This window comes from Primulina eburnea, chromosome 3, assembly GCF_022965805.1.
Source record: "Primulina eburnea isolate SZY01 chromosome 3, ASM2296580v1, whole genome shotgun sequence".
In the NCBI taxonomy this organism is placed as follows: domain Eukaryota; kingdom Viridiplantae; phylum Streptophyta; class Magnoliopsida; order Lamiales; family Gesneriaceae; genus Primulina; species Primulina eburnea.
The window spans coordinates 34725192-34752547 of record NC_133103.1 but is presented as its reverse complement, the minus strand read 5'-3'; the positions used below and the strand labels follow the sequence as shown (position 1 = coordinate 34752547).

The 27356-nt window shown below is 38.1% G+C and overlaps 2 protein-coding genes across 3 annotated transcripts; one reads left to right on the top strand and one right to left on the bottom strand.

The window, feature by feature from the left end:
- Window positions 1-7277: 7277 nt before the first annotated feature.
- Window positions 7278-12084, bottom strand: LOC140827528 (uncharacterized). Of its 2 annotated transcripts, none has more exons than XM_073190216.1 (8): window positions 11942-12084; window positions 10488-10618; window positions 9547-10272; window positions 9300-9470; window positions 8651-9212; window positions 8139-8575; window positions 7594-8051; window positions 7278-7518 (listed from the first exon to the last, which is right to left on the bottom strand). In XM_073190216.1, the coding sequence occupies exons 3-8, from the start codon at window positions 10156-10158 to the stop codon at window positions 7377-7379; spliced, it is 2382 nt and encodes a 793-aa protein (XP_073046317.1). In that variant the 5' UTR covers window positions 10159-10272; window positions 10488-10618; window positions 11942-12084; the 3' UTR covers window positions 7278-7376. The 2 variants fall into 2 exon arrangements, with proteins under 2 accessions (XP_073046317.1, XP_073046318.1); XM_073190217.1 differs by lacking the exon at window positions 11942-12084 and having other exon boundaries at window positions 8651-9070; window positions 9152-9212; window positions 10488-11890.
- Window positions 12085-12222: 138 nt separating this feature from the next.
- LOC140827529 (serine hydroxymethyltransferase 2, mitochondrial-like) lies at window positions 12223-26202 on the top strand. Its single transcript, XM_073190218.1, has 16 exons — window positions 12223-12391; window positions 12483-12533; window positions 12622-12708; window positions 12851-12972; window positions 13371-13447; window positions 19978-20102; window positions 20195-20287; window positions 20839-20931; window positions 21034-21231; window positions 21473-21577; window positions 21652-21717; window positions 21893-21970; window positions 24887-24998; window positions 25082-25192; window positions 25328-25496; window positions 25971-26202. The coding sequence occupies exons 1-15, from the start codon at window positions 12305-12307 to the stop codon at window positions 25471-25473; spliced, it is 1551 nt and encodes a 516-aa protein (XP_073046319.1). The 5' UTR covers window positions 12223-12304; the 3' UTR covers window positions 25474-25496; window positions 25971-26202.
- Window positions 26203-27356: the final 1154 nt, after the last annotated feature.

The window sequence follows — 27356 nt, the reverse complement described above, 5'->3', positions numbered from 1 at the left end:
TATGGCTCAACATTCTTTTATGTGCTAAATATTTTAAATTTTAGGTGTTCCTCATCTTGGCTACTTCGGAATCACTGTTCCTTATTCGGATGCTTCGTTTCACTTCGGATCCACCGAACGTGTTCGGATCGTCCGAACCTGACCATAGGTTCCAGAACCTCCGATTCACTCTTCGGACCATCCGAACACACATCGGATCGTCCGAACCTCCTTCCGATGTCATTTAATGTTCGCGCCTTCCCAATGCCTGACTGTCGAACTTCGGACCCTCCGTTTACTCCTCGTAGCCTCCGTTCTAGGATCGGAATGTCCGACTGTTAATCGGATCGTCCGAACGTCTTGTCAGATAACCGATCTGTTCGCATTCCGGACCTTCCGAACTCATGTTCGGACCGTCCGAACATGGCCTATAAATAGGCGTTCGGATCCTCTGATTCATTTGCTAATTCACATCCTTCTTTCTTTCCCCACAAAACACCCGCTACTCACTATGCCTCCGCGCCGTAACACAGCTGGCCGAAATGTTCGCCCTCGTCACGGTGCCTTTCACCATGATCTTACCCAACCACCCAACCCTCGTCCTATCCCACCTGAATTCGAAACCCGTAACATTCTGCCTGGTCGTACCCTTCACACCGAATACCTCCGTGCGAATTCCTTTACGTTGATTACTTTTATTGAGTCTCAACGTTGGGGGAATTTTTTCCTACCTTCCGTACCCGATGTCATCTACCCCTCTCTCATGCATCAGTTCTATGCGAACTTTTCCTTAGTTCTTGGTGGTGATGACACTCGTGTTGTTACCATTGTTCAGGGTCGGTTCATTTCTTTTTCTACCGCCGACCTCTCTACTTGGTTCGATCTTCCTCGAGACGGACCGAGTGAGTTCTTTTCTCAGTCTTGGACTGAGAATGACCCCACTTTTGATCGAGTCACTGCCTTGACCACCATCTTCGGTCGTCCGCCTACTCCTGCCGATGACCGTCCTCATGCGAAGGACCTTCCTCCTCAGCTTCAGCTTGTTCTAAAGCTTATCACTTCTTCCATTGTTCCTCGCAGTGGAGACCTCTCCACTTGCAAGTATCTCGATCTGTACATTCTCTATTACTTAGTCTCCCAGCGCTCTTTTAACCTTCCCCGTTTTCTTATGTACGCCATGCAGTACGCGGCTACTTCTACTCGCGTCTCTTTTCCGTTTGGCCGGTTCATTAACCAGATTCTAGCCCATTTGGACATTGATTTTGCAGATGAAGAATCCGTGTCTATTTCTCCCCGCGAGACTATCGACCATGATACCGTTGTTAAGATGGGACTCTCTTGGAATCCCGTCTTATCCTCTTGGGTCGTTGACAAGGATCGCATCTTTGCGTCCTATCGTCCGACCGAACACTTTCATGTTCCCTTCGGTCTTCTTCCTCCTCACGTTCAGACAAGAGGATTTCCCGCTGGTCCTCCTACTACGGGTACCACTCCTACCCCTTCGTCTGATATTCCCTCTACATCCCAGCAGCGTGGTCCCGACCCTATTAGCACTCCTTTGATGACCATGGATGACCTTCCTCATGGCTTCACTCCGCCTGCTCCCTCTGGACCCTACGATCGGATTTTCGATTATCTCGAGCGATTGGTGACTCGTTTCGACACTCGTTTCTCTCTTTTGGAGTCTACCTTAGAGCGCCATCATACTGAGACTTCCTCGCGTCTTGATTCCATCGAGGCTGAGATGAGGAGCCATAGAGAGTCGCGGGATGCGGATTCTTAGCTTATGTTTTTGTTATTTTTGTTTCTTTTATCTTTATGCATCATTGTATAAAAGACTTGCATTTATTAGTGGATATTTTACCTGTTTATTTGTCTCTCTTTATGCTTATGTCTTTTTGATTATCGCAAAAAGGGGGAGAATTTATTTGGTTAAAATTGCTATTAATTCAACCTCTTAGACTTGTTATTTGATTAAGGGGGAGTTATTTAATAACCATTAGATTATGTTGATTATTGTTTCTCAATTTTTAACCAAGTTTTGTGATCATCAAAAAGGGGGAGATTGTTACGCCTTAAACACATACAAATCTCGAGGATGAGATTAATGTTTTTAATGCTGTAACATATCCCAAAGTTTTTGTTTTGATGATACCAAAACTTGGATTAAAAATGTACTAATGTTTTATATTGAGGCATGCAGGAAATTAAGAACAAGGTTACGTTCTGAAGATCCGAAATTTGGTTCGGACGTTCCGAAATTGTGCCAATCAGAAGCAAAATAGAAGTTGTTCGGAAGCTGCGAGGAGCAAGTTCGGACGTTCCGAAGACTGGATCGGACGTTCCGAACACAAGCAATCAAATCACTTCAATCCGGAGACAAATTGATCTGACTGTTGATTGAGTAGATTTCGGACGCTACGATGGACATGATCGGAAGCTACGAAGTGTTGAAGATTTCAAATCTCCGGAAACGCGGGAATGTTCGGACGGTACGAACTGGAGTTCGGACCTTCCGAAGTTGTTCATACACTGTCTAAAAGAACTGTTCAGAAGAAACGAAGTTTGATCGGTCCCTCCGAAGCATATGTTCGGACCCTACGAAGTCAAGAACGGAAGATCCGAAGTCATTCCAGAATTACGCAAATTGATTTCAATCACATCGGACGTTACGAAGTATAAACAGAAGATCCGAACCTTGGCGTCCAAGACTAGTATAAATAGGCCTTTGAGGATGCATTCTCAATCATCCCACTCCATTCTCTCTTGTCTCTTACAAAGCTTTCTACTATCTCTTGTGTGCGTTGATTAAAAGAGTTGTAATATCAAAAGAGTTGTAGAAAAAGAGTGAAAGTAATACTCTCGAGTGGGTTGTAAAGTTCGTGGCTATCCTTGGAGCCCTCAAGGCCAAGTAGACGCATCGAGGCGTGGTTGTAAAAGCTAGCTTGGAGCTCCTGAAGCCAAGTCGTCATAGTGATACCTCGATCCTCATCGAGAAGGGGAGACGTAGACGATTCTTCGTCGAACTTCCATAAACATCTCTATCCCTCTTTACTTTACGCATTTACTTTACTACGCATTTATTTTACGCACTTACTTTACGCATTCATTTTTATTTGTGATTGTCCCTCAAGTCTTCCGCTTGCAATTTTTGCAAACTCGTTTTAAAAACGCTAAAGGGCCTTAAAGAACCTATTCACCCCCCCTTTAGGTTCTTCAGGTATGCATATCTGGGTTTCGTAGGATGCGAAAAGTTATAGCAATTGATGGGACTTTTTTGAAGGGAAAATATAGAGGTGTTTTGCTTCTTGCAACAGCCCAAGATGGAGATTTACACCAATACCCCATTGCATGGGCTGTTGTTGACTCAGAGAATGAAATGTCATGGACTTGGTTTTTGCAGAAATTGCATGAACTGATTCCAGATGATCCTGATTTGGTAATTATCTCTGACAGACATGCTGCCATTATCGGCTCAGTGGCCGTTGTTTACAAGCACTCACATCATCTACATTGCACATGGCACCTTTCGCAAAATATCGGTACCCATTGTGGTAAAAAGGGTGGTGGGGTTGAGTTGTTCATGCAAACTGCATATGCTTGCAAAATATCCGACTTTAACATGTTGTATGAGAAGTTGAAAAATCAATACCCAAGTGTGGCTACATATCTTGAGAAAAGCAGTTCACCAAATAAATGGTCTAGAGCTTTCTGCCGAGGTAACCGATATGATATTATGACAACTAATGGTGCTGAGTCGATAAATTCTAGATTGTCTGAGGAAAGAGAGTTACCAATCATAGCACTGTTGAAGGCAATTCAAAATATGGTTTCAGTTTGGTTCAACAAACACCGCACTGCAGCAGAGTTAGCTTCATGCAAAACGAAGTTGACTCCATCTATAGAGTTGATTTTGCGAACTAGGTTTACTCAATCACAGTGTCTAAAGGTAACTCAGTTGAATTATTCTGAATATCATGTAGTAGGTGATGATACAGATGAAATAGTTGATTTCTCCACCTACTCCTGCAGTTGTTGTGTGTTTCAATGTGATAAAATTCCATGTAAACACGCATTAGCAGCTTGTCATCTAGCAAATTTGGGTATCTATGAGTTGTGTTCACCTTATTACCTTGTGCATATGTGGCGTCAAGCCTACTCGGGTACCATTTACCCCGTGCCTCATTCAAGAGATTGGAAGATTCCCGATTATATTTCTAATTTGGAAATGCTACCTCCTAACTTCAAGCCAAAACGGGGGCGACCAAATAAACGAAGAAGACCATCTATTGGAGCGTTTGGACGACAACGAAAAAAGAAATGCAGCTTATGCAATGATGTTGGACATTATAAGACGAAATGTACTCGTAAAACTACTTGATGTATTAGAAAATATTGTTTTTTGAAAGTGGATGGTTGTATGTTTTTTTTAAATGTAATTGAACATTAATGATTTAGTATGGATGAATCGAAGATATTTTGTACTAATCACTGTATACAAGGTGATCACATTAATGTTTTGTGGACTATTTACTGTATTATAGTATATTATAATTGTGTGAGTATAAAATATAAAAGTGGCGTAAAATAATTCAAAAAGCGACTGAGAGCGACTGAGAGCGACTGAGTGATATATGATTCTTATAATAGAAAATAGGAGCAACTTCACGTTTGTGGTCTATTTATTCTATTTTAGTATAGTATAACGGAGTGATAATGTAAAATATAAAAATAATGTCAGAATACAAATAGCGACTGAGAGCGACTGAATGATATATGAGTGATCCTAATAGAACCACTTGAAGTTCTATAAAATATAGTTTTTTGGAAGTGCAAGTTTGTATGTTTTTTTTAAATGTAATTGAACATTAACGATTTAGTATGAATGAATCAAAGATATTTTGTACTATTCAATGTGTAAAAGGTTATCAAATTAATGTTTTGTAGACCATTTACTATATTATAGTATATTATAATCGTGTGAGTATAAAAAATAAAAGTGGCGTAAAATAATTCTGAGAGCGACTGAGTGATATATGATTCTTATAATAGAAAATGATTTGAGCAACTTCACGTTCGTGGTCTATATAAAACATGAACTTGGTCACTATTTTTTACTATATCACTCAGTCGCCATTCGGTCGCTCCCAGTCACCCTTAGTCATTTTTGCCTTATCACACTGTTTAATTTCATAATTTCTTATACATGAAAACACACCATAATATAGTAATTAGGATATAAAACACGAATTTGCTCACTTTGTTTTTACCATATCACTCAGTCGCCATCCGGTCGCTCCCAGTCGCCATTCGGTCGCCCTTAGTCATTTTTGCCTTATCACACTGTTTAATTTCATAATTTCTTATACATGAAAACACACCATAATATAGTAAATAGGATATAAAACACGAATTTTCTCACTTTGTTTTTACCATATCACTCAGTCGCCATTCGGTCGCCCTCAGTCATTTTTGCCTTATTTCACACTATGTTTAATTTCGTAATTTCTTATACATGAAAACACACCATAATATAGTAAATAATGGATATAAAACACGAATTTTCTCACTTTGTTTTTACCATATCACTCGGTCGCCATTCGGTCGCTCCCAGTCGCCATTCGGTCGCACTAAGTCATTTTTGCCTTATCACACTGTTTAATTTCATAATTTCTTATACATGAAAACACACCATAATATAGTAAATAGGATATAAAACACGAATTTTCTCACTTTTTTTTTACCATATCACTCAGTCGCCATTCGGTCGCTCTCAGTCGCTATTCGGTCGCCCTCAGTCATTTTTGCCTTATTTCACACTATGTTTAATTTCGTAATTTCTTATACATGAAAACACACCATAATATAGTAAATAATGGATATAAAACACGAATTTTCTCACTTTGTTTTTACCATATCACTCGGTCGCCATTCGGTCGCTCCCAGTCGCCATTCGGTCGCCCTAAGTCATTTTTGCCTTATCACACTGTTTAATTTCATAATTTCTTATACATGAAAACACACCATAATATAGTAAATAATGGATATAAAACACGAATTTTCTCACTTTGTTTTTACCATATCACTCAGTCGCCATTCGGTCGCACTAAGTCATTTTTGCCTTATCACACTGTTTAATTTCATAATTTCTTATACATGAAAACACACCATAATATAGTAAATAGGATATAAAACACGAATTTTCTCACTTTGTTTTTACCATATCACTCAGTCGCCATTCGGTCGCTCCCAGTCGCCATTCGGTCGCACTAAGTCATTTTTGCCTTATCACACTGTTTAATTTCATAATTTCTTATACATGAAAACACACCATAATATAGTAAATAGGATATAAAACACGAATTTTCTCACTTTGTTTTTACCATATCACTCAGTCGCCATTCGGTCGCTCTCAGTCGCCATTCGGTCGCCCTCAGTCATTTTTGCCTTATTTCACACTATGTTTAATTTCGTAATTTCTTATACATGAAAACACACCATAATATAGTAAATAATGGATATAAAACACGAATTTTCTCACTTTGTTTTTACCATATCACTTGGTCGCCATTCGGTCGCTCCCAGTCGCCATTCGGTCGCCCTAAGTCATTTTTGCCTTATCACACTGTTTAATTTCGTAATTTCTTATACATGAAAACACACCATAATATAGTAAATAATGGATATAAAACACGAATTTTCTCACTTTGTTTTTACCATATCACTCAGTCGTCATTCGGTCGCTCTCAGTCGCCATTCGGTCGCCTTCAGTCATTTTTGCCTTATTTCACACTATGTTTAATTTCGTAATTTCTTATACATGAAAACACACCATAATATAGTAAATAATGGATATAAAACACGAATTTTCTCACTTTGTTTTTACCATATCACTCGGTCGCCATTCGGTCGCTCTCAGTCGCCATTCGGTCGCCCTGAGTCATTTTTGCCTTATTTCACACTATGTTTAATTTCGTAATTTCTTATACATGAAAACACACCATAATATAGTAAATAATGGATATAAAACACGAATTTTCTCACTTTGTTTTTACCATATCACTCAGTCGCCATTCGGTCGCTCCCAGTCGCCATTCGGTCGTCATCAGTCATTTTTGCCTTATTTCACACTATGTTTAATTTCGTAATTTCTTATACATGAAAACACGCCATAATATAGTAAATAATGGATATAAAACACGAATCTTCTCACTTTGTTTATACCATATCACTTTGTTATAAAAATTTAAAAAAAAAACTAAACTATGGAATCCAAAAAAAAAAAAAAAACACAATTGCATAATATCTAGTAGAAACACTACAAATCATCAGTTTTTGTTTGCAGTGGTACATGATCAAAAAAACTATAAAGCATCTCAACAACCACCATGGTATCGCTACAAAATCCAATCTTTATTCCAAGTACATGCTGTTAAATAGGGTCTACATGAGTCGACTATCTTGTCATTTATTTCATAGGGATTGAGACGAGCTAATTCCACCTCGATGGTCTTGATCACCCATGCACCACAATCACCTCTGCAAAATTAATATATTAAAGTTAATCATGGAATAAATGTAAAATAAAATAAAATTGAATTTGGTAAAACAAACCCAGCAATATTCTGAGGGAATGACGACGGTCGTGTAATCTTCCATGTATCGGTTGTTACTACACCCACAGTATTCAATAATCGAGGTATTAGAACTTGTAGCGGACGAACATACGACTCCATGTTAATCTCTTTAGTTAAACAGATTCCACAATCATAAATTATGATAGATGTGGCCTTTATATCGATTTTTACAGCAACCCAATGGTTGGGGACATGGTAAGGCACAAGGATAAATGATGTTTCTTTCCATGGCAATGATTTCCATTTTCTACTTGATCCTTCAGCCATTTGAATCAAATCATCCCAATGACAATGAGACATACCCTTTTCAGCTTTGGAATGGACAACACCCAAAAGTCCACTAAAATAACCACCCATTATAGCAATGTCTTGTGCCACTAAATGAGGATACCTTTTTTGAAGAACCAAAAACCCATTCATGCATTCGTTAATGTGCTATAAATAAGAAAAAGATTAATGATTAGCACAAAACACATGAAGAACATATATATTAATTAAATAGATGAAATCATATATACTCACAGAAGATCCAAGCCATGACCTAGGCAAGAGCAAATCATTAAACCATTTCTTATCGTAGGCGGCCATTAGGCATTGACGAGTGTCTTTCATTGTTTTAATTTGCTCCTTCAAAGCTTTAGTTAGCTTCGGTGACTTTGCTATTTGAAGTGGTTGAAATGTGCCATTACATGATCCAAGTTGATGGCTAACTAATACAGGGGGCGTCTCTGACAATTCCATGAAGGGCGACGATAAGTACGATGACTTCTTGATTTGCCTCTTAACCCTGACGTAGGTTAATAACATGTTATTGTAAGTTTTCTTATCATCATTATTGTTTGCATCTCCAACTGGCTGGGCATTGGAAGCTCCTTCATCAACTACGAATCGTTGGGGAGTGTGCAATATATGTTTGCTTGGTTGGATCATGGAGTGTCCATTTTGAGGAGATGTAGAACCTGTATGTAAAAATATATAGATCTTAAAATATTTAATCAGGTGACATGACTTATCCACTAAAGCATGTGACTTACCTTCTGATGGCAAGACTTCTTCATTAACACATTTGATATCAAACATCTTTTGTCTCTTTGCTTCCGGAAGTGTACTAGTTGGTTGACGTGATGTCTCTGCTGGATTTTTTTCCTGTTTTTTTACCTGGACAGATACCTCTTCAAGCTTCTCCTCAATCTTAGTAAATCTTTCATCCACGTATGCTTGCAATTTTGTAAACTTCTCATCTATATAATCTCGAAGTTGGACAAAATAATTTGGAACACTGGGAACCTCTCCAACAAAAGCAGTCGGATCAATATGTGTGGAGGTGTGTGGTCGATCTTCTTCTTGACGAAGTGGAGGTGATTGTTTGTCATGTGCATCTACTCTCTGGCTTTGCATATCTTCAAAAGATTTTTGCTCTTCTAAGGGTTGATCAACATTTTCGGGACTGCTATCTGCATAGCAGTATACATTTTGTCTCTCCGACAACAATGGCAGAACATGCGATAAATTAGGATCTGAATTAGAAAAGTGACCATTTGCGATGTATGAGGCTTGTAGTTCCAACTTTGTTGGTGTCAACACGCCAATAACCATCTGTATATTTCAAATTATAAAATTCCAACACTCAATTACAATTAAATATCTTTGAAATAATAAATAAATTATTGGCAAAATACTCACCCTATTTAAACACTCATGTGATGCTTGAACAACTTCATTGTACTTTGGAGATGATTTCACATGCCAATCATTTGAAATCCATCCACACATACGCGGAAGTATCATGTTATATCTATCTCTTCGCTTAGCAAACTTCTTTGCAATGCCAGGAATACATTCATATGCAAGAATCTGCATTAAAAAAATTATAGCCAACTTAATATTAAATAAATTAACTAAATAAATACAAAACAAATAAATATCTTACTTGCAATGGATGAACAAATCCGTTCAAAGTAAACGCTCCATATTCGACAATCTTTTCGTTTTTCTTCTTTTTCTTCAATTTGATTGAAGTTAAATCTCGCTTTATACTTTTAAGAACTTCGTTATAAGCTATCGTACCCCAAGGATATTTGTTAAACAAATCCAAATCCTCCACTAAACTTAAAAGCATGTTGTCAACTTGAGGAACCGTCTTTTGTCGAACTGGCCACAGAACAGCAGCACCAAAGTACAAACATGCTAACTTCAATTTTTCCAAATTTATAGTGCGTTCAGGTGTTTTTCTCATTTCCATTAGCTTTGTCGCCACCTCCTCAATATATACATTTTCATTTCCACAAAAATGTCTATCCCGAAATTGCATCGTCTCTCCAACTTCAGGAAAATCTTCTGAACAATCAAGCCCAGTTATAAGTGCATACTCCATTTTCGAAAATCTCAACGGTCTTTGATTCACAATCATCCACAACTCATCACTAGTAGTCTTACATGACTGTCTAGCCATCAAGAACCATATAATCTGACTAGATAAATTGTAATCTCCTACATACTTAATTAAATTACCAAATTGAGTTCCATCAATCATATTCTGCATCTCTGCATCATTGAGGCATTCCTTGATAGTCTCTGATACACTTTTGAAATGAGAGTTTAAACTTAACTTGCATTCAAAGTGATTCTTTCTCAATAACTGAGGTTTCAATTATACCTACACTCGAAAAAACATAAATGATATAAAAAATATAAATATTTTTCAAACATAAACAACAAATACAATGTTGAACACAATTTCTCAACAAAAACACAAATACTTTATTCATTTTTCAGTTACAGATATGTAAGAAAGTTTAGGCAAAAACTCAATTCCACAAATATAACTAAAAGTAAAAACTCAATAAAAATCATATAAAACGATAAACTTACCCAAACTTCTTCTTCTGCCATTTTAATTACAAATGCTAAATGTATGGTTGTTTAAATGGTCCTTGATTAGTGAATTAGACCATTGATTGATGGAAAATTTCAATTGAGCTAAGAGAAGAACGGTCGGTCACCTAAGGAGAAGAAGGAATGATATTGTTAGTTTAACGTCACTCATAAAATACTTATATCAAAGAGAATATTCAAAACTAAGAATTGAACTCATGCAAAAACAATTTTATAAATGATTTACTAAAAAGAAATAAATTAACATCAATCACAAATAGTTTATTAATAATAAATCGTTTAGTTGAACTTACGGGCTGGGTATCAATTTTAGACCATTGATTGATTCAATGAAAAATTTTTCTAAGCTGGACTTGCGGTCTGGGTATCACCAAATCCGGATGGATTCCAAGGACATTCACAAGACAGTTTTTCGGACTCATGGGGATCATTATGAATTCACTGTTGTGCCATTCGGTTTATCAAATGCACCCTCTACATTCCAATCTGCTATGAATCGGGCTTTTAGCTCTTATTTGCACCATTTTGTTATCATATTCTTCGATGCTATCCTTATCTACAGTCAATCAGAGGATGAACATCTCGTACAGCCACAAAAGATTCTCGAGTGTATTCTTAATCAGAAATTCTTTGCGAAGAAAAGCAAATGTCTATTTTTTCAAAGCACCATTTATTATTTGGGACATTCGGTGACGACAGGGATGGTATGGCCAATCCAGGAAAAATTGAAGTCATGACACAGTATGAAATAGATGTACAACAACTTGTGGAGCAACATCTAAGCCTCGTACATAATGATGTTCAAAGAACTTGATTTCTTTATATATCTCTATTCATGTGGAGATTAGGAATCCAATTGGGTGTTAATTTTCCCTTTCCGTGAGACAGGTTAGAGCTCAGAACTACGCCTAATCATTCGTTCACATATTTTAAATTTTTCAATGAATTTTGTTTCTTGTACAAAAATAAATAGAAAATGTAGACTAACAAACAATATGATCCAAGCATGAAATGGTGAATGATAACTTACCTGTGAATGATATTTCTTTTCAACGCATGCCCGTTTGGTTCATAACAAAATACAAGATTGAATCATACAAAATCCAGGACATGTCAAAGATGCATAAAAAAGATGACACAAGTTATTACATTATTGCAAGCTAAAATCCTACGCTAAATAGGCTCACACAGACATACCTCAAAACCAGTAAGCAAAAGTTATATCATTCTTTCAACAATTAATCACATGGACAATAAATTAATTACAAAAGTGACTCTCTCAATTCCTTCTCTTCAAAACACATATTATTATACAGATTCAATCGTCGATTTCATACCTTTGGACTTGCAACAATCAACACAGCTAAGTCCTTTGAAAAAAAATAAAACGCATACAATAAAATTATGAAAAGGAATCGACGGCGGCTCACCTTCTGTTTAAGATTGTAACGGTGCCACTCAGATTGGTAGTGAAGCTTCTGCTCAGAATCCTCGAGGAATTCCTTGTTGCAAGCCAATCCCGTGTCTGATGGCAACCAATGCAGAAGATGACAGGGAATGGGATTTCAAAAAACAAAACGTTAGGGTTAAAAGAAAAAAAATAAGGATTTTTTAATTTTTTAAATGAGGGTAGTATAGTCATTTTAAAAGTGTGGGCTAGTTTTTTAAATATGGTTTTGCAGAGTGTTAATTGCCTAAATTTCCCCCCTACGACACACAGCAAAGATTCAAACAAACACCGTATTTTGGATATACAACAATCGGCACTAGCGATTGGAAGAAGCAAAAAAGCAATGGCAGCTGCGGCGATGGCGTTCCGAAGGCTCTCCTCCACCAACCACTTGCGTCCACTCTCCAACACCTCTTCTCGTTGTCACATGGTCCTTTTTCTTCGCATTCGATTCTTCAAGCGTTGTGTTTTCCTTTATTGTACCGATTATGATGTTTATTTATTGGTGTTTTCTTCAACAGTCTTCTTTGCCGAATCAGGCCGTGGCAGAGAAGCAGAGTCCCCGTGTTACCGTAACTAATTCCGTTGATTTTTTTTTTTCAATCTGAGTTGGTTAGATCTTGTATTTTTTTTAGAAAAAACTTGAATTCGATTCTGCAGTGGACGAAACAATTGAATGCGTCTTTGGAGGAGGTGGATCCGGAGATTGCTGACATTATTGAGCTTGAGAAGGCAAGGCAATGGAAGGTATGCACATTTCTCAATCTAGATACATAATGATATATATGTTCTTCTGTTTTTGCATATTGTTTTTGGAAGATTTTCTTTTGTGGAAAAAATGTTTTTTTTGCTATTACGAGCTTAGATTAAATTACCATTTTTATTTTAGGGACTGGAACTTATACCATCAGAGAACTTTACATCGTTGTCGGTGATGCAAGCTGTTGGATCAGTTATGACTAACAAATACAGTGAAGGGTACCCTGGAGCCAGATATTATGGAGGAAATGAGTATGTCTGGTTTCCTTTTGCATGCTTAAAAATATTATCGTTTGTCAAATGAGGATTTTCGTAGCACCCATTTATTAATTTATCCATTCAATTTTTGAGAAACACGGACTATATCCACATTGACCGGCAATGTTATGGTACTGTGTGCCTCATCAATTCCTATAAGCTTGAAGATGAGGCATGTGTTCAGGACTTCAAGTGATGCATAGATCATTAGTGCCTAATAACTTTCAAAATCATTTTTCTGACAAAATCCATGACTACTTAATTTTGGTGGTAGAATGCACTCATTATTTCAAAACTAGATCCAGTAATGAGCAATGTAAATGCCTCAATATTGATTGACAAGTAAATTTTGCTATTATTTTTATACTGGTACCACATTTATATATTTTAAGGTACATTGACATGGCAGAGACTTTATGCCAGAAGCGGGCCTTAGAAGCCTTCGGGTTGGATCCTGAGAAATGGGGAGGTTAGCACTTTTTCATTTGTATTGCATAGTTGCTAATTTAGTATACTCACACTTTCAACAAAATGCTAAGAATTCCCTCGTTGTTGACAAAAAGAACCATATTCACCAAATTTTTAGTAGAGGTTATAGTTGAATTATGTTGAGAATAAGTTCGATGTTGGGTACCGTATTTTCAGTGAGAAGACATGTTTGAAGTACACAGGTTCATAAACTTATTTCCACTCTTAAGGACATTGAGTTTAATATTGCAAATCATTTCTCTTTAGCTTACATGAGATAGGTTGGTGGAGACCAGCGGGATCATCAATTCAAATGAACAACAAAAAACTACAGGAGAGAAAACAGAGGCCACTAATCATTCACAGGGGAGAAAGGTGATCAAGATATTGAGTAAGGTTGATCCAAAAGACGCATCAAAATTCAGAAGAACTTCAATTGATTCCCTGAATAACCAGCAGGGTGATGACATGGACACTACAGTTGAAGCTGAGAGGATTCGCTCAGATGGGAATAAATGCTTCAAAACATACTGCAGAAGAAGTAAAATGAAAGGAGAGAAGACGGGCAACACCGAACGAAATGTTAGCGGGATTCACAAAGTGTAATGACCCGAATTCTTATTTTGAATGAAATATTAATTAAGAGATAATTAATGAGTTGTTAATTTAAGTATTATTAAGGATTAATAATTCGGGATCAAGTTGTTGGTATCCACCGAATTTTAAATGGATAACCCGACCTACTTCGGATTACATTATCTCGAGAAATCCAACTAGACCAATGAGATTCCGACACGTGGCAGATAAGTTTGGTTCGGATTTTCTGAAATAGTCCGGATGCAGCCTATAAATGGAAGCCGATTCTTTTGTTTCCTTCATCGCATTCTTCAGAGAAAGTGCTAGTTTTACCATAGTTTCTAGTCAGTTTCTAGGGCACTTTGGTGTCGGGAAGTTTCGGAGCTAGTGTCGACTCGAGGAGGGTCGGTGAACTGAGATCGAGACATCATCAGCGGGCTGACGACGGACGCAGGTATAATCCTAAATCCTTAGATAGTGATTTAAGGATCATAGGGAGATCTTTGTAGCATGTTTGATCTGGTTTGTTAGTGATTTCATTATGTTGGTATTGTCTAGGTTCAGAGCTTTCTGTCAGATTGTTTTAGTGAGGTACGTGATGTACTGACTGAGATATCCAAGCGTAGTATACACACTTATATGCTGCATATTTATCTGTTGCATGATACATGTTTTACTGCTTTGGCATATTATGCATGACATATCATGTTGAGCCTGATATCTTTTGAGATATACCTCGTTTGTTGGGGCCGCTCAGCCCTATTCTGTATTGTGGACGATGGGGCATCGAGAGCTACAGTGTCCGACGGGACCCGCGGGCTCTGATGACCTGGACATTGCAGGTCCACGTCTTGATGATGAGTGTGGGAGCCAAAACATGCCTAGGGCAGATCAGAGACTACACACTCAGGCGCCTCTAGACTGAGCATGAGATTCTTGACTTGATCCCTGATAGCCGAGCATATTGCATTTTGCATGCATCATATCAGTTTGTATACTCGTACATTCTCGTATTGGGCGATTGTCGCTCACGTCCTTGTTTTAATCTTGGGCACCCCATTCCACGGGGCAGGTCTTAGGTTGGACGGTTCGGACGACCAGGGCAGTGGCTAGAGCAGTTGGGTTTTCGGTGGTGATCCAGTGGAGGTTTTCTGTGGTTTATCGTTTTCTCGTTCAGGGTTATGTTTTGTATTTGTTATGGTTGTATTAATGTGTAAGACTGTCGTTATTGCTTTGTTTTCATTTGGGTTGTAAGATTGATTAAGTATTTGGTTTCCGCTGTTTAATTGTTGGTATTAAGTTTAATGTTGCATGTTTATTAGTCTGTTTAGTAGTGGCTCGGGTAAGGGCGCTACACAAAGATCCTGAACTCGATCTTTCGGAAGAATTTGAAGATTTGGTTTGTGACGATTCTCAAGACGAATTGCAAGATGCGGAGCTTGAGTTTACGGAATCTGAAAGCAATGGTTCAGCCAGCTACGAAGAATCTGTGAACGCTGAGGAAGATACACCTGATCTGGAGAGGCTGTTCGAATCGACGGAGGGAGACGACTCATGCAATTATCTGCCTGAAAAATCGAAACCTATAGTGGGACAGGTATTTAAAGGTATCCAATCCTCCATTCTTTCTCAATCCTTTTCACTTAATGCCTTTTTTCCATCATCATTTTCAGCATTAGGTTTATCTACCGGTCTATTAGGGGGGGTGGGGCAGGACTGGTTGTTGGAAAGCCGGGCTGTGATAGAGATACAATGAAGGGGGCTGGGGGGGAAAAATTTGTTGATCAGGCAAGTAAGGAGGTAGGTAAGTGTAGAGATGAGGATTGTCAATCAGGGGATAAGCAGCCATGCGAGTCCTATGCGAAGGAATGGTTGAGGAATATCAGTGTCACTAGTGATCATAGAGGTGATCAACTGAAGGGATCCAGTGTGTTTTTATGATAATTCTAACTTGGAATATAAGAGGGGGAGGGGCATTGAGAAGAAGACAAATGGTTAAGATGGTTATTCGACATGCAAGACCGGATATTGTGGTTATTTTAGAAACTAAAAAAGAAAAGGTGGATAGGAAATTCATTGCAAGTGTATTGAAGTCAAAGTTTGTTGATTGGGTATGTCTCCCCTCGGTTGGAACATCAGGGGGGATTCTCATCATGTGGGATCCCCGGGGAGTTTCAGTTACTAATAATTTGATTGGGGAGTATTCGGTATCAATTGAGATTAATCGGAATGATGGGGCAGTTTAGTGGTTCTCGGGAATTTATGGACCTGTTAAACCGTCGATGAGGGAATTCTTTTGGGATGAATTAGCGGGTTTGAAGACGATTTGTGGGAACAATTGGTGTCTAGGAGGGGATTTTAATGTTGTAAGGAATTTGGGGGAGAAAATGAACAGTCAATCAATAACTACAAGCATGTGCTGTTTTGATGGTTTGGTAGAAGAATTGGAACTCCATGACCCACCGCTGTTGAATGCAAAGTTCACTTGGTCAAATTTTAGAGAGGTACCCATTTGCTGTCGCCTTGACAGATTCTTTTTCTCGGGGGGTTGGAGTTCTTTATTCCCATCGGTGAGACAAACGGTTTTACCAAGAATTACATCGGACCATTGTCCAGTTTTGCTAGATACAACTAAGCTTAAATGGGGTCCCATTCCTTTTAGATTTGAAAATGCTTGGTTGTCATACCCAAAATTCAAAGATCAAGTGAGGTCATGGTGGACAGAAGGGGTTTTTCAGGGATGGGAGGGTTATAACTTCATGCAGAAACTACGGCACACTAAGAAAAAAGTTTCTATTTGGAACAGACAAGTCTTTGGAGATGTAGGGGTAAGATTACAAGAGTTGAGCAGCAGGATTCAGTGGTTGGATGGGATTGAGGCGGGAGGTCAGTGGTCAGACGAGTTAAATAAAGAAAGAAAGGAGGTGAGGTGCGAGTTGGAGACAATGACATTCAGAAAATTCCAGATACAAAGTCAGAAAGCTAAGGTTAAGTGGATAAGAGATGGGGACCAAAATTCTAAATTTTTCCACAAACTATTGGCGCATAGAAGAAACAGGTCATTCATAGACCGAGTGGAGTTGGATGATGGAAGTGAGATCACTGATGGAATTCAGATTGAACAAGAAATTTTAAAATTCTATGGATTACTGTTTAAGAATTCGGTAAGTGAGGGAGGGTGTGGTGAGGATTTAATGTTGGCCCTAAATGGTTTGAATTGGTGTCCGTTATTGAATGTCGATGCAGAAGAGCTGGAAAAACCATTTGTAGAAGAGGAGATCAGAAGAGTGGTTAATGACAGTGATGGCTCAAAAGCTCCAGGGCCGGATGGATTCACAATGGCTTTCTTTCAAGATAATTGGGACACGGTGAGAGTGGATTTGATGAGAATGTTTGCTGAATTCTTCGAAACTGGGATTATTAATGGAATTACCAATGAGACTTATATCTGTCTTATTCCAAAGAAAGAAGATGCGAGAAAAATCAATGACTTTAGACCAATCAGTTTAATTACGAGTTTGTATAAGATATTGGCTAAGGTGTTGACGAATAGATTGAAGAAAATTTTAGGTAAAACCGTGGCTGAGAATCAATGCGCTTTCATCAAAGGGAGACAGATTTTGGATTGCTGCCTTATAGCCAACGAGGTGGTGGAAGAATATCGTCGCAAGAAAAAGAAGGGCTACCTGCTGAAAATAGATTTGGAGAAGGCGTATGACAAAGTTGATTGGAAATTCCTTGATTACGTGCTTCGAATGAAAGGTTTTGGGGAGAGATGGCGAAGGTGGATAAGGGGATGTGTTTCTAGCGTATCGTTTTCGATCATTATCAATGGCAAACCATGTGGGAAAATAAAAGGGGAAAGAGGGTTAAGACAAGGGGACCCTTTATCACCGTTTCTTTTCAACTTAGTTGTAGATGTGTTGGGGATGATGGTGGACAGGTCGAGGGAGGCAAATATATTAATGGGATTAGAAGTTGGGAAAGAAAAATTGGAAATTTCTCATTTGCAATTTGCGGATGACACTTTGTTTTTCGCAAATTCGAGCAATGATGTGGTGGCATTGATGGACATAATCGATCGGTTTGGCGGTATTTCTGGACTGAAAATTAATCTTGCGAAGAGTGTTGTGTTGGGAATGAATTGCGAGGACGAGGAGGTTAAAGATTTGTCTATGTTGGTGGGTTGTAGAAAAGAGTGTTGGCCTATACGGTATCTTGGGGTACCTTTGGGAGGGAACCCCAACAAAGTGGAATTCTGGGAAGTTGTTCTCTCAAAAATGTCCAAGAAATTGGCAAGTTGGAAAAAAGGGTTCCTTTCGAGAGGTGGTCGATCCATTTTGATCAAAGCCGTACTTTGTGCCTTACCTTCTTATTACATGTCACTCTTCAAGGTTCCAATAAAGGTGGCATCAATGATGGAGAAAATGATGAGGGATTTTTTGTGGGATGGAGATGTTGGAGATAAACACTATCATGTGGTCGGATGGAAACAAGTGTGTAAACCAAAGGACAAAGGCGGTTTGGGAGTGGGGGATATTTGTCTCAGGAAAAAGGCATTGCTTGGGAAATGGTGGTGGAGAGGGTCGGTGGAAAAAGGCTCGATGTGGAAAAAAGTAATCAAAAGCATCTATGGATTACAGGAGAATGGATGGGATTTGGGGTTGGCGGATAGAGTGACATTCAGAAGCCCCTGTAAATTCATTTCTCGGTCTTACCAGGCTTTCCATCAACTTGTCAGGGTAGTGCCTAAGCAGGGTAATCTTATTCGTTTCTGGGAGGATATTTGGGAGGGAGATGTCTCGTTTAGGGTAAGATTTCCTTCGTTGTTTCGTATTTCTGTTTCTGTCAATCTTCCTATCAATCAATTCTTAGATGTTGTCAACTGTTGGGGGGGGGGGGGGGGTGGTCCTATCATTTGGGATGTCAGATTTAGAAGAGCTTACAGAGGAAGAGGTTCGAGAATTTTCAGATTTAATGGGTGTCCTAGATAGGGTCAGATTGAACTTGGGTATTGAGGATTATAGAATCTGGTTGGGAGATCCTTCGGGGTTGTTTTCGGTTAGTTCCTTTTATAATTCCTTCTTTTCTAGTTCCGATTCCAAGTCTGTTTGTTGTTTTAATAATATCTGGAAAATACACGTCCCACAAAAGATTAAGATTTTCTCGTGGATCGTGGCGTTGGGGAAGCTTCCTACGTCAGATTCTATGCAAAAAAGATGGAAGAATTGTTTTCTAAGTCCTCAGTGGTGCTGTTTATGCCGGAATGCTGACGAGAATCAGGATCATTTGATGCTGCATTGCTCTTTTTCCACGGGTTTATGGTCCAGAGTTTTACAAGAGATGGGCTTTCAATGGGCAACTCCGAGGCAAGCAAAAGATCTATTCACTTTGGAAGTCGGCAATCGATTGCCCAAAAGGCTTGGCAAATTCTGGAGATTGATTATCCATTTCGTTTTCTGGTCACTGTGGTTGGAAAGGAACAAAAGAATATTTGAAGATGATGCGGATTCGGTCGAACAAGTATGGGACAAATTGAAATACAGAATCGCAGCTTGGACAGCAAATTTGAAAGAGTATCGGCACTTAGGAATCTCTGAATTAATTAGGGACTGGAATTATGTGTCTTTGTGATAGTGTTGCTAAGGAAATTGGGTTACTGTAAAATATTATTGTAATGTAGCGGTCTTTAGGGGCTGGCTTTGCTAGCACACTTAACTGTGTTGCGGATTTCTTATCCGCACTAAGGATGTAACCTAAATTATCTTAATATATCTAGTTTCTTTTCAAAAAAAAAAAAAAAAACCATTATCTGAGTACCAAGCTTCTGACCAACCATTGCTTGGATAATTAAATTTAACTGGGAAGTTCAACGGTTTTAAAAATACATTCAGCTTATTTTTTTGGTAACCTTATGTGCTATTCATCAAATTTATTATGCTTTTTACTTTACAGTGAACGTACAGTCACTTTCTGGATCCCCTTCCAATTTTCAAGTTTATACTGCTTTACTGAAACCTCATGAAAGAATTATGGCTCTTGATCTTCCACACGGTGGTCATTTGTCACATGGTTATCAGGTGCTTCCACTTCTTTAGCTTCTGGAATCGACTTATGACATGTTTCAGTTTCCTCCATCATGGCTTAATTAAATTTGATGGTTGTGTTACAGACTGACACAAAGAAAATAAGTGCCGTGTCTATATTTTTTGAGACAATGCCTTACAGACTGGATGAAAGCACAGGCTATATTGACTATGACCAGGTTCCTCATTTTGGTTTTCTAAAAGTTGCTTCGAAGGCACTTTGCTTTCTTTATTGATTATCTTTGACTGAAAATATAGGAAATGCCAGTTCTGTCTTATGCTATTACTGTTCACCAAGCACATGGATGGACCCTGAACCATTTCAAATGTTTGTTAGTACTGCTGCTAAACTAACTATTATGATTCTTCATGTCACAAATCTTGACTTTCCAAGTCCATCAATACCAATTTGTCTTCCATTCATTCTTCTTTCGAGTATACAGTCATCATAAGGGAGTATCAAATATATTTTAATTTTCCTATTGGCGTGTTATCATCATCTGTCACCTTTACTTCTTTTCTATTCCTTACACTCCTGCACACTTTACACAAAATTGCCTTTTTCTCTTCTTTCACAGTTGTACATTTTTTTCAATTAATATTTGGTAAATATGGCATTGACTGTTGGTATTCTTTTGTGGTTTAACCCTCCGATGATTTTTGTAACTGTTCCTCAAGATATTCGTTGAGCCTGTTCTTGTTCTGTAAGAGTCAATTTGTGTCACTGCAGCTGGAAAAAAGTGCAGTGCTTTTCAGGCCTAAATTGATTGTCGCTGGTGCTAGTGCTTATGCTCGTCTCTATGATTATGCCCGGATTCGTAAGGTAAATATGATGAATGACTATGTGGTTCCCAAATGGTCATCGGAGTTTGTTTCATTTTTATCTAATGGACTGGTTTTTTAACAATAATAAATGATTTGGCAGGTGTGTGACAAGCAAAAGGCAATCTTGTTGGCTGACATGGCACATATTAGTGGGCTGGTTGCAGGTGGGGTCATCCCATCACCATTTGAGTATGCTGATGTTGTCACAACTACAACACATAAATCCTTGCGTGGGCCACGTGGAGCAATGATCTTCTTTAGGAAAGGAGTGAAAGAGATAAACAAACAAGGACAAGAAGTGAGTTTTTCAAACAGAATCTCTTCTTCGCCACTTTCATCTTCTGCATGTCTTTTTTCTTTTTGCTATCAAGAGTGCCTGTATACCATGTTTATCCAACGTTAACTTTTTTGTTTCCGTTTTCTCTGAATGAGGCTATGTAAGTGGGGAAGCAGATAAATTTCTTGCAGGCTGATTAATAAATTTAGTTCTTAGAATATTTCGTAGGCCGAAATACTTACATTTACAATTTATCTAACAGGTGATGTATGACTATGCGGACAAAATTAATCAAGCTGTGTTTCCCGGACTTCAAGGAGGACCTCACAATCACACGATAACTGCCTTAGCAGTTGCACTAAGACAGGTTAATTTTTTTCTTGTGTTTGATTTTTTGTAAAAAAATGACTGTTTAATTTTCTGTTAAATATCTAAATGCAGTCCATGACACCAGAATACAGAACATATCAAGAGCAGGTTCTTAGTAATTGCTCAAAGTTTGCAGAGGTAATACCCACATAGAGTAGACTCTCTTTTCTTTCAATGTTGCCTACCTCCATCAACTCATTCGTCTATAGGTTCCAAACTAGTCTTCTGGAATAGTTGCATTTTGATAAATTTGATTTTGAACAAGTTTACCTGTAGTATCAAGTTCCAATCAAAAGTTTATATCTCTTCATAGACTTTGTTAGAGAAAGGCTATGAGCTCGTATCTGGCGGAACTGATAATCATCTCGTTTTGGTGAATTTGAGACACAAGGTATAAACATATTCCTGATCATCCTCAGGTGATTTCATTTTTTTCTTTTCAAATAACTGCTCAAATTTACATTAGCTAAGCTAACTCTTCAATTTCTGTTTTATATTTCAGTTTAGACATTTGTACATTGGATTCCCTTTCTGTGCCAGTGATGAACTATTGTCGGGTGGATTCACATTAACAGCCATTGTTGCATTTATTTATACTTTTGTTCTTTGTAATCTCTCTTTATGTGAGTGCAGCTTAAAAAAAAATTTGATTTCGTCTTATTTAATGATTTCACTCGTATTCCAGTGATGAACTATTGTCGGGTGGATTCACATTAACAGCCATTGTTGCATTTATTTATACTTTTGTTCTTTGTAATCTCTCTTTATGTGTGTGCAGCTTAAAAAAAAATTTGATTTCGTCTTATGAAGATTTAAATTACTAGGAAATCTTCTTCTTTTTATTTTGATTAAACAAAAAGAATATATATACACAGAGACTCCTAAAGTTTAGCCCTAATTGATAGTGCATAAATATGGAAACTACTAATTTACCTAGAATAAAATATACGCATGCTAAATATAGCCTAGATTACAAAGATACTAATCCCTAACTTCTAGTGATATATATAGTCGACTTATTTATTGATAACAAGTTGCAATCTAATTTCGGAACATGCAACACAGATTGTAGGGTGATAGTTGAGGTTAGGCAGATTTTTCCAATCCCGGCAACTCGGGATTTAGAACCGTCAGCAATCCGCACGGTCACTTGGGTTTGGCTTGGCTGGTATTCTTGAAACAGGGACCGGTCTCCCGTCATATGGTCTGATGCTCCTGAGTCGATAATCCAATGACGAGATAGAGTACTCCAAGTAGACAAAGCATAATACTTGTTACCTTTATTTGCATGCAAACTGACAGGTTGGCTTGTGGTATCGTGGTGTGTTAGAGTGGTGGCTAATGCCTTCTGTAAGGCCTCGATCTGCTCCTTTGAGAATGAAGTGACTTCCGTGGAAGTGGCTGAATTTGCTCGGATATTTCGCTCATTGAATGGTCTAGAAGGCTTCCAATCAGCAGGTTTCCCGTGAATCTTCCACCATGTGTCTTTTGTATGGTCTGGCTTGGCACAATGATCGCAGTATGGTCGAGTTTTGCGCTGAGAACGAGTATCCTGTTGGCTAGCAGAATGTGCACCGTATGATGCAAGTGCAGATCCCTCTACGCTGACCGAGCTATTCTGAGTGCCCATCATCACCCGCTTTCTACTCTCTTCCCTTCGAACCTCAGCAAATGCTTCTCTCAGGCTCAGGAGTGGCTTTCCACCCATTATTCTGCCTCGGACTTCATCTAAGTCTTTGTTGAGACCTAGTAAGAACTTGAATGTCCTCTTCTGCTCCTGAATTTTGAGGAATCGCTGACCATCCTCGGCACACTTCCATTCATGGCTTTCAAATACATCAAGCTGTTGCCACTGTCGGACAAGGGCGTTGTAATATAGAGTGACTGGCTGATCTCCTTGCCGCAAGTCATATAGTACCGATTCTACATCGAATAACTCTGAGGTATTATCCGAGCTAGAGTATGTTTCCCTTGCGGCCTGCCACATCTCAAGGGCTGTTTCATATAACAGGAAATTCTCTCCAACTTCCACTGTCATAGAATTGATAAGCCACACCATAATCATGTGATTTTCGATGTTCCACTTCTTGAAGTCTGGATCCGTCTTCTCTGGGATGACCGACTCGCTCATCAAGTACTCCTCCTTCCCTCTACCGCAAATAAACATTCTAACCGACTTAGACCACTGAAGATAATTGTGGCCATTTAATTTGTGGCTTGTGATGACAAAGGAATTGTTTTCGGTGGGGCTAGGGTTTAGAGTTTCTGATTTTGAGGTTTCGGCAGCCAGGCCATGTTTCACCATGGTTAAGGATGGCTACACGAGAATGAGGCTATAGAGGAGGAGATGGCGATTTGAGAGAGAAGAGCCGTAGCTCTGATACCATGTAAAGATTGAAACTTGGACCTAACTCAACCCCAAAAGTTAGCTCAAAGGGGGAAGATTGTCCAAGCCAATATATGCCACTCAAAGGTTATTTATCCAACCGATGTGGGACAATTAACACACCCCTCTCACGCCCAGGAATGAACATCTGGAGCGTGGAGTTTACAAATGACCCAATTATGGGCAGAACGGGTGGCCTAATTATAGGCAGTCCAACACATAACGGTGAAACCCGGGCTCTGATACCATGAAGATTTAAATTACTAGGAAATCTTCTTCTTGTTATTTTGATTAAACAAAGGGAATATATATACATAGAGACTCCTAAAGTTTAGCCCTAATTGATAGCCCATAAATATGGGAACTACTAATTTACCTAGAATAAAATATACGCATGCTAAATATAGCCTAGATTACAAAGATACTAATCCCTAACTTCTAGTGATGAATATAGTCGACATCTTATGTAATGTTTTCACTCGTACTTTCACAGACTGCTTGATGACATCAATCAACAAACTACACTTTTACTGATGTACAAGCTCTTTATGTTACAATTTTGAGGATAATCCTTGACGTGAGCCAGCCTATTAAATTGCATATTTTCATTTAACCAGTGCTAATCTTTATTTTGTTTTGTTTTTCTTAAATAGCAGCAAAGTGAATACAGAGGAATGTCTTTGATTTTTTTGTAGAGCTTAAGAAAACTAAGAATGAATGCATGTCAAAAAATGAAAAAGTGCAATATTATAAATTTCTATCCCTAGTTTTTCATCTTTTTGTCATGATATTTAACTACTCTTAAAGGTTATCTTGAATTAGTAAATCTCTATGATATCTCCCTTTCCTTTACATCCCCTCATCTAAATTTTAAATCTTAACGTTGTAAAATGTTTTAGGATGTGACCTTCATTCATACAGGGTATTGATGGATCAAGAGTGGAAAAGGTTTTGGAGGCTGTACATATAGCAGCCAATAAAAATACTGTACCTGGAGATGTGTCTGCCATGGTACCTGGAGGGATTCGTATGGGTATGCCTTTCACATTTTTGTAGTGCGGCCATTTGATTTACCATCACTTTAAAAATCTTGATAAGCTCCTTGCCATCTGATAGGAACTCCTGCTCTAACGTCAAGGGGGTTCATTGAAGAAGACTTTGTAAAAGTTGCAGAGTTCTTTGATGCTGCTGTAAAGTTAGCCCTCAAGATCAAGGCTGACACAAATGGTTCATCGTTCTGATATTTTCTCTACTTTTTTCCTTTCTGTTTAGAGCGACGTACATGTCAAGAATGACGTGATATAACTAGAGAATTCCTATTCGCCTAGTTTAATTCTGAAAATTCTTTGTCACAATTTTTAGGAACAAAGTTAAAGGACTTTGTGACGTCTATGCAGTCCGATGCTCATCAATCTTCCATCAGAAAGCTGCGTCTGGAAGTTGAAGATTATGCGAAACAATTCCCTACAATTGGTTTTGAGAAAGAAACAATGAAATACAAGGAGTGAAACCCAAGCTGGTTCTCCACAAGGTAAATGGCAATTTTTCGTAATGGTTTGTGTTCGTTCAGAAAATCATTTATTGCATTCCGAGTATCTGTTCAACTGTCTGACATGATACTTTTAATTGCCTTGGATTTCCTGATAAGAAAAATTAAGCTTTCGATGATTTCTTTTTATTCAGATCAAGTAAGTATAGGCTTGTACATTGCAAAGTGTCACTGAGAGCAAACAAATTTTTCCGGATTATATAGTTTGCTTTGGATGAAATGATACGTCAAGTGTCAGTGAAAAGGAATTAGAAAAACGTGGAATTTTATTCTGGTAACCTATCGAACTATTTTATCGAGTCTGCAGTGGGTTGCTAACAAAAATCTTCAGAAACTCCATCCAAGTTTTCATAATCGAGCAGTTAAACTGTGGGTGGAATCCATTCTCGTCTTCTGGAATAAATTAGAGAGCTTTTTTTAAGCTTTTCAGAATTAACCCTTTTCTTTACTTTGAAGATTTTGTTGATGCTAAGGGGCGTATACTTCTTTAGCGAGTCTCTTTATTATGGGGACTTGTTCCCATTTGTGCCACGCCACTACCAAGTTATTCATGCTGTATAATCAATAAAATTTCATGAAGTGAAGTGTGTTTTGTTTTCCTTTTTACTTTTTCTTCTGCAAAATACTTGAGTTCCAATAATTTAGAGACAGCTTACTTTTGAGTCGCGGGGAACTAATTGTGATGAATCGATTATGTGGGTCTAAGGTGCGAAATTTTGAGATAATAATATAAAAATAAAGTATAAAATTGGACAACGAGAATTACATGGAAAATCCTCAAAAAATATTAGTGTAAAAATCATGGGCAAGATAAAAGAATTTTACTATGATATTTATGGTGTCCAACCACTCATTTGTTTTCAAAGAGAACACACATTTTCTTAATATAGATGAACAAACATCTCATAAATATTATATAACTAAGCACTCAAATGTTATGATATGAAAGAAAAAACTCGAATGAGATGAATGCAATGATCTAATTGTGCCTCTATTTATAATCAAACTCTGAGGTGTGAACCATCATCTAAAATGATGTATGCTACCATTCATCATTATTTTTGCCGACATTTTCTCTCACTTGGAGATTTAATTGAGAATCAAACACATCTCCATACATCTTTTTAATCTTGTCATTATCTCATGCTTACGTTTCCGCAAGTTCACTTGAAAATTTACATCACTCAAACTTATAAGTGCTCATTGGCTTGGTTAGAATATCAACTATGTTATTCTTTGTATGGATCTTCTGTATATCCAGAGTTCTTTCTTTTACTATTTCTCGAACAGATTGAAATTGGACTCCGATGTGTTTCGTCATGAAATGAAAAGTTGGATTTCTTGCGATGTGCAAGACATTTTGACTATCACAAACAAAAGAACATTATCTTGTTTGTGCCCGATCTCCTTCAATAACCTTTTGATTCATATTGTCTCCTTGCAAGTTTGAGTAGCTGCCATGTATTCTGTCTCCATTGTAGATAACGTCAGAACTGTTTTACAGTTTTCAAATCTAACTTATTGCTATCTCTGCAAGTCTAAACACATAACCAGTAGTAGATTTTCTTTTATCAGGATCACCTATATAACCTGAATCGACGCAGTCCTTGAGTGTAAAATTCGATCCTCCATAACATGATGCAACATTTGAGATACCCTTAATATATCTTAGGATTCTCTTAACCGTATTCCAATGTTCTTGTCTAGGATTCACCATATACCATCCAACTGCTCCCACTGCTTGAGTCTTTTACAGGTCACAATGAACATCAAACACCTTACTATTGATGCATATGGTATTCGAGACATCTCCATCCTTTCTATTTCACTGCGAGGACACAT